We start from the raw sequence: 12,780 nt of genomic DNA, 5'->3' as shown, positions 1-12,780 counted from the left end.
CATATTCATTGTTATGAGAGTTCACATTCTGCTGCAAGTCCCAAGGGTCTCTTGACTGTTGATCAGTTGAAGTTTTGCCCTTTAGGGGCTCATGTGTGGCTAAGGGTATGTCTTCACTACCCACCGGATCCGCGGGCAGCGATCGATCCAGCAGGGATTGATTTATCCCGTCTAGTCTAGATGCGATAAATCGACCCCCAAGCACTCTCCCATCGACTCCTGTACTCCAGCGCCGCGAGAGGTGCAGGCAGAGTAGACTCACCGTGGTAGAGACACCACAGTAAGTCGATCTAAGTACGTCGACTTCAGCTACATTATTCACATAGGTGAAGTTGCGTAATTTAGATAGATTCCCCCACCCCACCCCCCAGCGTAGACCAGGGTTTGATCTGCTGAAATCTTTTCTTCACTAGAACAGTGAAGAATTTCTAGTGGTTTGTATCATTTCAGCAAGGCTTTGCTGTTCCTTTCCCCATTCCAAATCAGCATAAAGTTCCAAATCAGTTACAAGCTGGAATGATTTGTTTCAGCTATTAATTTGAAAACTCCAAGCTGTATGAAACCAGTGTTGTATCCAGCAACATACTAAAGAAATCCACTTTGAATTTAAATTTTGGCTCATACGCTTTCCCATCCTTCTATTCATAATCAAACACAAACTAATCCCTTTTTGCTTTCTTGTCTCAGGAATTCAAATGATGCATCCAATTCTTTTGCCTTCTCAGGGCTCGTCTACTTGGGGCCACTGAGGAAAATTAATCTGAATTAACTAAAGGTGTGAATTTAAAGTAAATTAGTTAAACTGTATTAAAACATGGTGTGGATGCTCTTATTCAAAATGAAAGTTGCCTTAATTTGGTTCAGTGTAATTCACTTTGGAAGTGAATTAAGCTAAATTGAATTAAGGACACTTTAGTAAGAGCATCCACATGGATTTAATGTGGTTTAACTAATCCACATTAAAAGTTAATTAAGATTAACCTTCTGAGTGTCCCCAAGTAGACAAGCCCTCTGTGTCGCGCTCCAAATCATTTCCTCTATGTGGCAGAGGAATTCCATCCATTGAATCAACCAAGGTACACAAGAGCCACACTTTATTTAGAAGTGTGGTAATGTCAGTTTGGAGTTTGTTGGTTTCAATATTTTCCAAATCTTGAGTAATGCATCCAAAAAATTATTTTTGGCTGTTAGGGATATGCCTAACCGGAACTGATTCTGCTCTCCCACTCACCCCAGAAACCGTTTCCCCCTAAAATGCAAAAAAAATTTAAGAAGGTGAAAATTCAGTTTTCACAGAAATACCCCACTTTTTCAAAGAAAAGTATGTTTTTATTGAGTCACAAACATTTTTAAAAGCCACCAGCAAAGCTTATAAAACATTTTAATCCCCCAAATCACCACTCATCTTTTTCCAGGCAACTTGCAAAGCTCTTTTATTTTTACATGAGACACCCCTTGAAAAACAGCGAAAAGGCCCACTAAGAACTCCTTATGCTTTTTTTTAAAATAAAGGCCCTATGCTTTCAAAGAAGCAAATGTTTGTTTTTATAAAAGTATTTGTTTTGCGTGTACTGCAAGCAAAGCCACTCACTCATTTTTAAGTCAGTTTACTGAATGTTTCAGAGAAACATGGGACACAGATTGGAAGGGATCTCCTAGGTAATCAAGTCCAGTCCCTTGCTATCACAGCATGCCATCATACAATCTCATCCATAAATTTATCAAGCTCCATCTTAAAACTTCACTTCTTTGTTGGTTAGAAACCTTCTTCTGATTTCCAGCCTAAATTTATTCATGGCCCATTTGTTCTTATGCCAATGTTCTCCCTTAGTTTAAATAACTCTTCTTCCTCCCTGGTGTTTACCCTACTGATGTATTTATAAGGAGCAGTCATATCCCCCCTCAGCCTTCATTTTGCTAGACCAAACAAGCTATGGTCTTTTAGTCTCCTCTCTTAATTAGGCTTTCTATTCCCCTGATCAACCAAGTAGCTCTGTGCTGCTCCTGTTCCAGTTTCAATTTATCTTTCTTGAGCATGGATGATCAGAATTGTACACTATATTCCAAATGAAGTCTTAGAAGTGCCTTATACGATAGCCTTAATAATTCACTATCTCTACTAGAAATACCTCATCTGAATCATCCTAGATAGCATTTGCCTTTTTTATGTCTACATCACTTTGCTGGCTCCTAGTCATGTCTGATTGACAAATACACCCAGGTCTTTCTCTTCTTTCATTTCCCACTGCTGAGCCACCAGCTTGTAGCAGAAATTCTTGTTCTTAGTTCATTACCTTTCACTGGCTGTTTTCACTGCTTCAGCCTTGTCGTACCACTCCTGCATTTTCACTGGCTTTCTGTGTTGTAGGAAGAACTCTTGCCTAGAAAGGTGTAGAGAATATCTCTGAGTTCAGCACATGACTCCCCACAGACAGACCCCTGTGTTTCCAGTCCCTTCTTCATACTCCCCTCTGTTCCCCACAATGTGCACTGAGGACAGATGTCAGGCAATGTCCCTGCAGCTTCATCATTATTCCTTCCCTGGCATACAATGTGATGATGGTGGCCCCACCCTTCTCTCCATTTGCTGGGAGCTAGGCTGCTGCTTGGAGAAGCAGTCTGAAGACCTGACATCTCGGTCTTAGAGCCACCATTTTGCTGCTGCTGATAGGAAGCACAAAATAACTTTGTGAAAATATGTGGCAGTTGTAAAGCACTGTTCAACTGTAAATCACCATATGCTTTACAAAGATGAGCAGCATCCTCTCCATTTTACAGTTGGAAACTGAGGTACAGAAAAATAAGTGACTTGCACAAGGGCACACTCTGAGTCAAGTGATGGAGCTGGGAATAGAGTCCTTGTCCTCCTGACTTTGTCCGCTGCATCATGCTAAATCCTTTTAGAGCTGTGGTCCTAAATCAGACAGCCTCCAGCAACTTAAGGACACCTTCATGCTAAAATATTCCAGCACCCTCTCAAAATACTAACACAGATCAGCTTTTTGGTGGTCTTATATTTTAAATAAAAAATGTTTTATCACACACATGTAGACACACACACCGTTTTCAGACCTTCATAATTTTAGAACAGGGATTGTCTTCAAACTTGGATTGCTTTTCCTGGCTCAGCAATGTCTAGGATAGCACCACATTTGATGTTTCTAACTAGCGCCATCTGAGTTGTGTGAGCGCAAAATTTCAGTTGCAACAGGTGTGTGTGGAATTTTTACCCTCCCTCCTGTCAACCCATCAATCTCAACCTGAAAAATCGCCGAACCAGTCTTGTATATGTTTTTTAAACATTCACCTTTGGGCAGAGACAAACATAGATATTTTCAGTTTAAAAAATGTTTTTGAGACCATTATGAACAAGTGAAAATACCAGTTTACAGTGGACTGTATTATGGTGCTCACTGTCACAAATGCTATAATATAAAAATCATTTCATGCACCAGAGCAACTGTTTAACTGAACAAGTTTAGGACAGGAATTATAGAACAGCATATTCAGTTTAAATTGCAGGGATGATTCAGGTAGGCAGAAAGGGGGAATTTATGTAGGCATAATGAAATATAATTATCCAAAATGAAATGTAGCCAGGTCACAGGTTAATACCTTTACTGTTGTAAAAAATTGTACTTAGATTGTAAGTTGCACTGGAATTTTAATGATCACAAGTGGTCAAGTTCAGTTTTATGTTGCATGTATTATTACGCATCACTAACAGGGTATACAGACTGTCACATGACACCACCATAATAATTCTCTTCAGAATGTGTTTCTGGTATGAATTATGTGAATGAATATTCCTGGTTTAATCCGTATAATCTATATGTACCCATTGCTGGTCGGATGACATGCCAGTTAAGACAATAAACGTTCCTCAAGCCCTCATATCAGAGCAGATCTTCTGTATTAAGAATGTCATTTAGACAAGAGAGAAAAGTTCTTTGTTGTCTAAGGTGATACTTATATTTAAGCTTTAGATACAAAGCAATATGCTTAGTACAGCTGGTACAGCTTGTGTAAATGTTCTGTGAAATATTTCTTTTCCATCCGCCAATGTTTTTTAATTTCAATCACATTTTAACTGGATGTAAAAGAAAGTGGCAAAGTACCTTTCCTGTTTTTCATATTTTTGTAGAATCTGTGAAGCCGCAAAAATACACAACCTGTTGGAACAGGAGCTGGCTCATGCTGTCAATGCGTGTTCACATGCATTAAATAAAGCCAATCCAAGGTTTCCTGAGGTAAAGGAACAACAGAGCCTTATTTAATTATAAATCAACTGTAGCCCCTGTGTGCAGAAGTGTTTCTGGAGACACCGGAGTAGTCCTATAGTCCCAGTCACCATTTTCCAATGGCTAATATGTTAACTGCTGAGGTTATTGATATACAAGGCTCCTGATCCTGCAAACGTGCTTAACTTTAAGAGTGTGACATAGGCACAACCACCCAATGGGATGGGGAGGAAACCAACAATGCCTTTTCTCCTGCCCCTGCAGCAGCAGCCTCAGCGCCCCCTTCTTACGCTTGTTGGGCCACTTAATAGCTGATGGGCTCTGCTGAGACTCTACTGCAGTGAGTTTGAAAGGCCGAGGCAGCACCAGCAGGGGCAACCAAAGGGAAGAGGAAAGGGGAGAAAGACTCCCTTCCCCGCAGACCTGGAGCACATTGGAAGAGGTAGAGCAGGGCTCAGCAACCTGCGGCACGCAAGCTGATTTCTAGTGGCCAGTGGACGGAACCTCAGACTGGCAGCGGGCTGAGCGGCTCAGTGGGCTGCCAGTCTGGGGTTCTGTCGGGGGGGCCTTGTAAATGTAAAATTTATTACTGGAACGCGGAACCTTAAATTAATAAGACTTGGCACGCCACTTCTCAAAGGTTGCTGACCCCCTGAGGTAGAGGGTACTTGACAGCTCCCACTGGGGAGGAGGAAGGTACTGCTGGGTAGAAAAACATTCCCTTTTGTGGCGACTGGACCTAAGTGGGAGTGGGACATTACGTATATTGGAAATAGGGGTGTGTGTGAACGGGGCAAAGGAAGATACAGGGGCAAGGCAGAGCATCGCATTAAGGGCATGACTCAGAGTGTTGGGAGATGGACAAAGAACTACACCCAGGTACAGTCACATGGGCACACTCACACAGATGCGCACACACACCTTAATGGAGGACATGGTGCTAATGGGAGAATTTCAGCAGGAGCAGAACTGAGCTCCTTATCTCCTAGCCCAACCCCCACAATTTGAGCTTTTGCAAGATCTGGGCACTAATCTGATTTCATGGACATGAGTTTGTCGGTCTAATTTTGTCTAACCTAACCTAATCTATTTAAGCCCTCATCACCATAGTAACTATGCAGGCTAACCACTGCTTGTTAAAGTGTGGCAGCTTGCCTCCCTCAAGGGTGATGTGAACAACCCTCATTAACAATCCTTGTTAATAAAAGGCCCAGAGTTTCTCTAGTGGCCCTTAACCAGTCATAAAGAACATGCGGCTGGTCACTTGGTGCTCTAGTACATCTGAGACCTCAGTAAACCGAGTCAGGTGAAAACCAGCCAGCAAAGATACAGTACATTTCCCCCCGCCATTCCATTCTGGATGCTTACATAAACTAATACAGTCTGTTCTGCCCCTAAATAAACAGGTGGAATTCCCACAAGCTTCAGTGGTAGTTATACAGATGCATCTGAGATCAGATTTTGGCCTATGTACATTGCTCTATATCTTATTCCCTTTGGTCTGGTAGAATAAACTTGTCAAGCAGAGCTGAATCAAGCTGGTTCCTTTCGGAAAAACTGCCTAAGGTTGGGATTGTAAACTCAATGTACTTGTGCTCACAGTTTAACTTATTTGACTGTTCTGCTTCTATTCCCCAGAGTCTTACCAGAAATACTGCCATTGAAATAGCTGTCAATGTGAAGGCACTACATAATGAAACTGAATCTCTTCTAGTAGGAAGGGTTCCTTTGGTAAGAAGATAAAATAAATGTTTAATCTGTTTACTCATAAACATCTTGTGTAACTTGTCACTGTGTAAGAGCACCATAGGGTTATAGTGCAATGAAATACTATACCTCAGAACCTTTAAAAGGCTGGATCAGAGGATTTTATACTACACCTATTATCTGAGTTGAAATGGGTTATGAAATTGTTCTCCTAGTTCTCCATTCACCTGCAGCATGGCAGGCATTAGTTTCTCTTCCTAAACCCTTGTTAATTGGTGAGTGTCCAGTAGAGTTTTGTTGGCATTGAAAGTCATTGTATCTCTTCCCTTGGTTGCTTGTGTGTGGATCTAAAAGTAGTAAAGTTCTTCAATAATAACACATTGTGCTCTGGACATACAGTTAGAAATTGGTACATTTGATAGGGTTCCTCATGCTTTTCTATCAGTTGATACACTAAGTAGGAATGGTTGTGTCTGTTCCATGCCTTTAGTCTTCAGATTCAGGAGAAAATTTATTAATATTTTATTAATTACCCTAAGTGTGTGATAATTACAAATGGATATTGATTGGAATATTTTCCTGTAGAGGGACTTGAGTCTGAAAGGCATGATATTAAGATAAAGACCCTTTCACATCCTAAATAAATGGTACAAATCCACTCTATTTCCATAGTGACTAAAAGTCATTGCCATCTGAAGACTCTGTCAGCAGTTCACTTCTAGAAGTATTAACATGTTAGGCACATGCTCTGTTTTATTTAACTTTAGGAAGGGAACAAAGCTCTTTAGATAAATTTATCAAATATAGGGGAAGAAATCTGCTGAGATTTCAAATTCCTGTATGTTAATGTGAAGGCAAGAATGCAATATTTGGATTTAAAAATGTTTGGGGTAAGGAATTTCGTCGAACAGTCTTCAGATGATGATTGGGATGCTGTACTAAAAGTGTATCAAGGGATGATAGGACCTGATTAAATTAGGAAATCATACACACTGACACCCCTCATTTTTCAGCCAATAGAGGGAGCAACCTTACTCTTAGAGTATCTGTGCCAAACCATTTTTTTTTAAACAAGGCTGTTATCTGATATCAATATATCTTCTGTGTCAGTCCGCATGTTGACTTTAGAGATACCCAGAACTCTCATTTGTGAATCAGCAGTAAAACTTAGTCTTGGACAGTCTTGTTGGCTTGTACTTCCATCAGTGCTGAAACAACATGTAGGTTGGGCCGACCCATGGAGATGATGGATACAGCTGAAACGTTTGGTGTTACTTAAACTGCCAGTCACGCACCATACTCCAGTTTAACCGTCTCCCCTGACAAAGAAGCAGATCTCTTAATTTGCTCCTTCCTTATTTTTACCGCTTTTCATCTCTCCATTCCTTCCACACTCCCCTTTTCTGCGCCCAGTGCTCCTGACAGCCATGCAGTTGATGCCATCATTGCCTGTACTGCCTGTTGATCTTTTTTGGGAAGGGGAGGAGGCAGCTGGGGTTGTCTCCACCAGTGTTGCTCCTTCCATCTCAAACTTCTCATCTCCCTACTAAGAAGATCTAATTGACAAGTCCGACTCTAATTCGCTGGGCTAATCTTTCCATTAGAAACAGTGAGGTTCTAAGACTTCATGGTCTGTTCGACATGCAGAGAAGAGATCTTGCACTAAATTGGTCAATTCTCTTATCTCTGCTGGAGTTTCAACATTGATTTCAGTGGGAGCAGGATCAAGCCCTTAGTGCACTTTCTCACCATAAGTTCAGAATTAATTGATTTTCCACTGCCAAAATGTAATTCTCTGAGACTCTTTGTGAGACCGTAGATAGGTGCCATCTGAGGAAACACATACCATTTGGACTGGTCCACTTCTTTCATCTTCCCCTGAGAAGAATAAATCAAAAACAGAATAATCCAGAAAATGAAAACATTCTAAAGTGATGTCTTCCTCAGTGGAAAGAGAGAGGCTTCGTTGTTATCTATGCCCACACTCCAAACCTCTCCCAAACACCACTGTGCAGCTCAGAGAACCTCAAGTAGCCTGAGGGGGGGGAATTAAGGCTGCTGTGACTCTTGTATTTTCTCCATAAATCTTAGAAACTTCTTTAAAATATTCCCTTTAAAAAATCCCATAACAAGGGAAAACTAAGATTTCCAATGGCAGGAAGGAAGAAATGGCAGGAAGGAAGAAAGTATTTTACTATACCTGTAATTAAATTCTACCTTCCAAGATATCTCAAAAAAAAAAAAAAATTCTCCAGAACTAGAGATCAAAAGCCCTTTCAACAACCGTGTAAATCTTTGCTATCCAGCAGGTCCAACCCCACAGATAAAGTCTGCAGGAGCACCACTCTGGACTGTCTTGGCCACAGACAAATGGACTCTTGAAATCAAATCCAGGATACCATGTATTCTGTAACTCTGCAGAATTTGACACAGAATCCAACCTTTCGATGCAGAACTGTGCCCTCGAATCTATGCTTTCATTTCAATAGAAAATATAATGAACTTTCAAGTCCTCTGAATTATGAAAATTAAATTTGAAATTTTGAAAATGTAATGGCAGTTTAAACTGATGCCATGTGTCTGCTTGAGTCTGCTCCCAACCCTAAACTGTATCTCTGAGAAATGTGAATGGTCCCATCGATCTCAGTGGGGGTGTTTACCTTGAAACCTCATGATGGCAAATTAAAATTTCAACATGATGGCTCTTTTTAGCAGAAATATCCAGCTATTGTGCTTATCCCATACCACAAATGACCACTAACCCCTTTCCTGGTGCCAAAAGTCTCAGCTGATATTTCCAGCTTCCTCCATTACAACTTCTATGCAGTGCTACATTTCAGTACAAAACTCTATGGCATACTGAAGACTGAAAATGTGGAAGGAGTATAAAATAAATTATTAGTGGATATTACATTCATTTTCAAATGGGAGCAATTGTACTAATTTTGGTGGTCATTTTCAAAATAACCTGAATGTGGAATTCGGTATGGATTTTTTTTTGGTTTCAGCAAAACAAAGATGCCTTCTTGCACACCTCTTTTTTCCTTATTTGCAAAAGGGGATAACGATTTTTATCTTTCTTTTTTTTTTAGAGCAATTGATTAAGTGGGCTGTCAAAGGGCTAGTTACTATTTCTGACCCCAACATACCTACTTTTCCCCCTGCTCATTCCAGAGAGACAGTGTGAGTCACTGTGAGAGCTGGGATTAGAATTTGGGAATTCCTAGCTCAGAGGTCAGCAACCTGTGGCATGTGTGCCAAAGGCGGCATGCGAGCCGATTTTTACTGGCACTTTGCTGACAGCCAGGGTCCCAGCCATTGACCCCCGCTCAGCCCGCTGCCGGCCTGGGGTTCTGTTCACCTTGCTGCTAGTCTGGGGTTCCAGCCACCCAGACCCCTCCCAGCCGGGGTCCTGGCTGCCGGCCCCGCTCAGCCTGCTGCCAGTCTGGGGTTCCCTCGGGGGTTCCTGTAAATGTAAATTTTATTACTGGCACGCGAAACCTTGAATTAATGAAGACTTGGCACATTGCTTCTCAAAGGTTGCTGACCCCTGTCCTAGTTGTTAATTCTTTGCTTAGTCTATTAAAGGGACTTTGAAATCTTGGAAAGGCCTTCATGGCCTGGTTACTCCACCCATTCCATTTCTACCTCCTAACCAGAGAAGAGCTGTGCATCACATGAAAAAATTTGAGGAATGGCAACCTTGGGCTTCCTGACACTATAAGTTACACTTGTTTTCTCTGATACTGTTTTTTATCTAAGTTTTCTCCAGGCCACTGGCCTTTTTAAAATTCTTACCTCCATTGTTACGTGACATCATAGTCCAGCAATGAGAGCATACAACTATGAGCTTATAGCAGAATTGGGAAAAGCACAAAATATTAATATTTCTACATTTGGCACTGTGCTGATTACCAGTTGTGCTTCTGGACTGATAGAGGTAGAAGGCCACAAGACTAGGAATTTCTTACTGTACATTTGGATTCTCTGGGTTTGTACATCCATTAGTTTGGGAGACTCTCCCTTGTGCTTTAAATCTCCATTTATATTTCTGGAGTACGATGAGTGATGGCAGAAATAGATAGGTGGGCACACACCAAAGTTTTAGCTGTTTGTCATTCTTGTAGTTAGGACCAACCCAAATGCAGTCTCTAGAATGGTGAAATGCATGCGCAGGGAAATTAAATGGGGTAAGAAATCCCCCATTTGTTTACTTTCAGTATAAGGCAGCCATTTAACATTCTTTTTCTGGTTTGTTCATAAATAGCAATTGGATCCTCCCCATGAAGAGCTGCTGTCTGATGCATTACACAGTGTGGAGATTGAATTGAGAAAACTTGCTGAGATTCCATGGCTTTATTATGTTTTCCAGCCAAATGATGATGAGGTAGGTCAGGTGATTACTTCTAAGTGAACATAATTTTACTTCACTAGACAAGAGTAAATTAGAATTCCCCATCATCATGTGAGGCATTTTTAAAGTTTAGTGGTTGTTTTCCTCTTTTTCCATGCAGGATCCCCCTCTGGATTATTCTAAGAGAAACAACAGAAGTACAGTATTTCGCATAGTGCCAAAATTTAAAAAGGAAAAAGTCCAAAAGCATAAGAGCAGCCCTCAGCCTGGTATGTGTTTTGACATTGCAAGAAAGATCATAACTTTTGGAAGAAAACATGATTTCATATCTTTCATAACAGCTAAAATAATGTGCAACACCTAGAGGATAAAATCCTAGCTCCATTGAAGTCAGGAGGAGTTTTGCTGATTGATGACTTCAAAGGGAGGAGGATTTCATGCAGTACATTTAGCAGGTGTGTGTCAATAGGATCCCCAAACAACTAGGTGAATAGAAGAAGTAGTTTAAAAAATACTTCAGGAGCTACTGTTTTGCCATCTACTTTTGGGATAGAAGGTCCCATGTATCTGTTTGGGTGGTTTTGTTTAACTAACTCCATGCCAACACAAGTCATACATAAACCAGTTCTGTTTCTGTATAAAGCACTGATTCCAGTTTTTCAGGGTAGTCTGAGAGAGGCTGCACAATGGCTTTCATTAACACTTGTTTAATTGAACCAGTTGTCCCTTAACGTCCCAAATAAGTTTTCACTGCAGTTAATTTTGTACATCAAACAAAATCCTGCTCTCTTAATTAGTTAGTAGAAGTTGAACAAACTCCACTCTCCTCTCTCCCCACTGTTTTCTGTGAACATACTGCCTTGATATTATGCCTTGAAAATAACTGGTGTCACAATAGACCTAAAACTGCTCCCACGCCTTGGTCTTTTACAGCAGGCAGTGTGCTACACTGCCCTCAAATGCAAAACAAGCTCTCTACAGTTTTTAATCTGAATTTAGCTTTTCAGTTCTCTAATATGTTAAAATATAAAACATATTAGAGTACTTCAGCCTGAAGCTAATCAGCATTGAATGAAAGATAAACAAAGGTGCAAAAGAATAATAGTAACATAAACCTACTTTGAATAAACTTGGCCTATTAAGACTAATGTGGGCAACTAACCTTAGAGAACAATGTTGACAGAGAGCTTTTTAATGGCCTATGTAACCAGTATGGTTAATAGAATATTTGTTGCATTAATTAAGAACACTAGAAAAACTTGTAAAGTTGGGCTTGCATGCTGCGATCTCTATAGGAGTACAGTATATATGTTGATTTTACATTTTAGTTAGTATTTGAAGTGTGTGTTATTTCTGGATGCACTGAACCAATAAAGTGTCATTAGTATAAAGTGGAACAAACTTGGACCTTGCACCACTGGTCCTAAGATGATTAAAAGTGAATTTGTTGAAGTATATGAGGTTTGATGGCTTTATTGAGGAAACTGGAGTAAAGCTGAAAGCTCGGCTGCAAAGCAAAGAACCCCATCTTTGTTTAGATACCTTCTCATATTTATTGCTAACCTCTAACCTGCATGTAAAAAGAAACTCAGTTTTTGTGGAAATGACGCCTTTAACCTTTCCCTTTGCTAGCACGGCAGTTCTACTCTGTTTTCCACACTCTTTGGCCTAACCTTTGCTTGTAATGCATTTGAGCATGTAGAAATTAAGGGGGTTTTGCTCTTAACTTTGGTAGTTCAAAAATGGGGCACAGATGAAGTTGCTGCTTGGCTGGATCTGCTCAGTTTGGGAGAGTACAAAGAAATCTTCATCAGCCATGACATCCGAGGCTCTGAGCTTTTACATCTGGAAAGGCGAGATCTTAAGGTATTTCCTTTGTGCTACTTTTCTGCTCTTTAGAATTTTCTTTGACAAAAACAAAACAAAACCTTTCTACTGTCCTTGCTTCTGTTATGTGCTTGTAGCTTGGCTTATACTGTGCAAATATGCAGTAAATTACTACACGCTGTCCTGTGGCCTGAATTTCTTACATGTTGTCCTGTATTTTCAAGCCATGGATATTAGCAATATTGGAGATTATCTTTTCTCATGCTTCATATAGAATTATAGTATGTTTCATCAAGCTCAGTGAAAGCACTCCCATTGTCTTACTTACATCAATATATTACAGTGTTAACTTTAAAAAAACTCGGTTTTAACTAGATTTAGTAAAGAGGATCGGTGTGGAAGGTGAATTGTTCATAATCAATTTATTAGGCTAGTGATAATTATTTTAAATGTATCTAGTGCAAGGTCAGCAGGTAAAAGTTCATTTAAAATTATGAATACATTACTTCAGTAGTCAGTGTGTGGAAGATGGACAGTTTGATGATAGTCTTCAGCATTGGTCATTTGAAGGCTTATGAGTTTGTCTGTCAGGTGTCCAAATATATCCTTCAAAACAGCTTTTTGTTTTGTTTTTGGTCAGTTTTTAATTTT

The 12,780-nt window shown here is 40.2% G+C and overlaps 1 protein-coding gene across 4 annotated transcripts in view; it reads left to right on the top strand.

Annotated features, from left to right (window-relative positions):
* DGKH (diacylglycerol kinase eta) overlaps positions 1-12,780 on the top strand; it is a 265,194-nt gene that overhangs the window by 237,112 nt on the left and 15,302 nt on the right. For 3 of the 4 annotated variants that reach the window (XM_075128731.1, XM_075128734.1, XM_048851305.2), the window contains exons 26-30: positions 4,145-4,250; positions 5,880-5,972; positions 10,216-10,335; positions 10,463-10,571; positions 12,038-12,168. In XM_075128731.1, coding sequence (XP_074984832.1) covers positions 4,145-4,250; positions 5,880-5,972; positions 10,216-10,335; positions 10,463-10,571; positions 12,038-12,168 — 559 coding nt within the window. The remainder of the gene's footprint in view (positions 1-4,144; positions 4,251-5,879; positions 5,973-10,215; positions 10,336-10,462; positions 10,572-12,037; positions 12,169-12,780) is intronic. The other variant, XM_075128739.1, reaches the window with a different exon arrangement.

The sequence above is a fragment of the Caretta caretta genome, chromosome 1 (assembly GCF_965140235.1).
Source record: "Caretta caretta isolate rCarCar2 chromosome 1, rCarCar1.hap1, whole genome shotgun sequence".
Classification (NCBI taxonomy): domain Eukaryota; kingdom Metazoa; phylum Chordata; order Testudines; family Cheloniidae; genus Caretta; species Caretta caretta.
The sequence above is the reverse complement of the archived record's forward strand: the minus strand, read 5'-3'. Positions and strand labels throughout refer to the sequence as shown.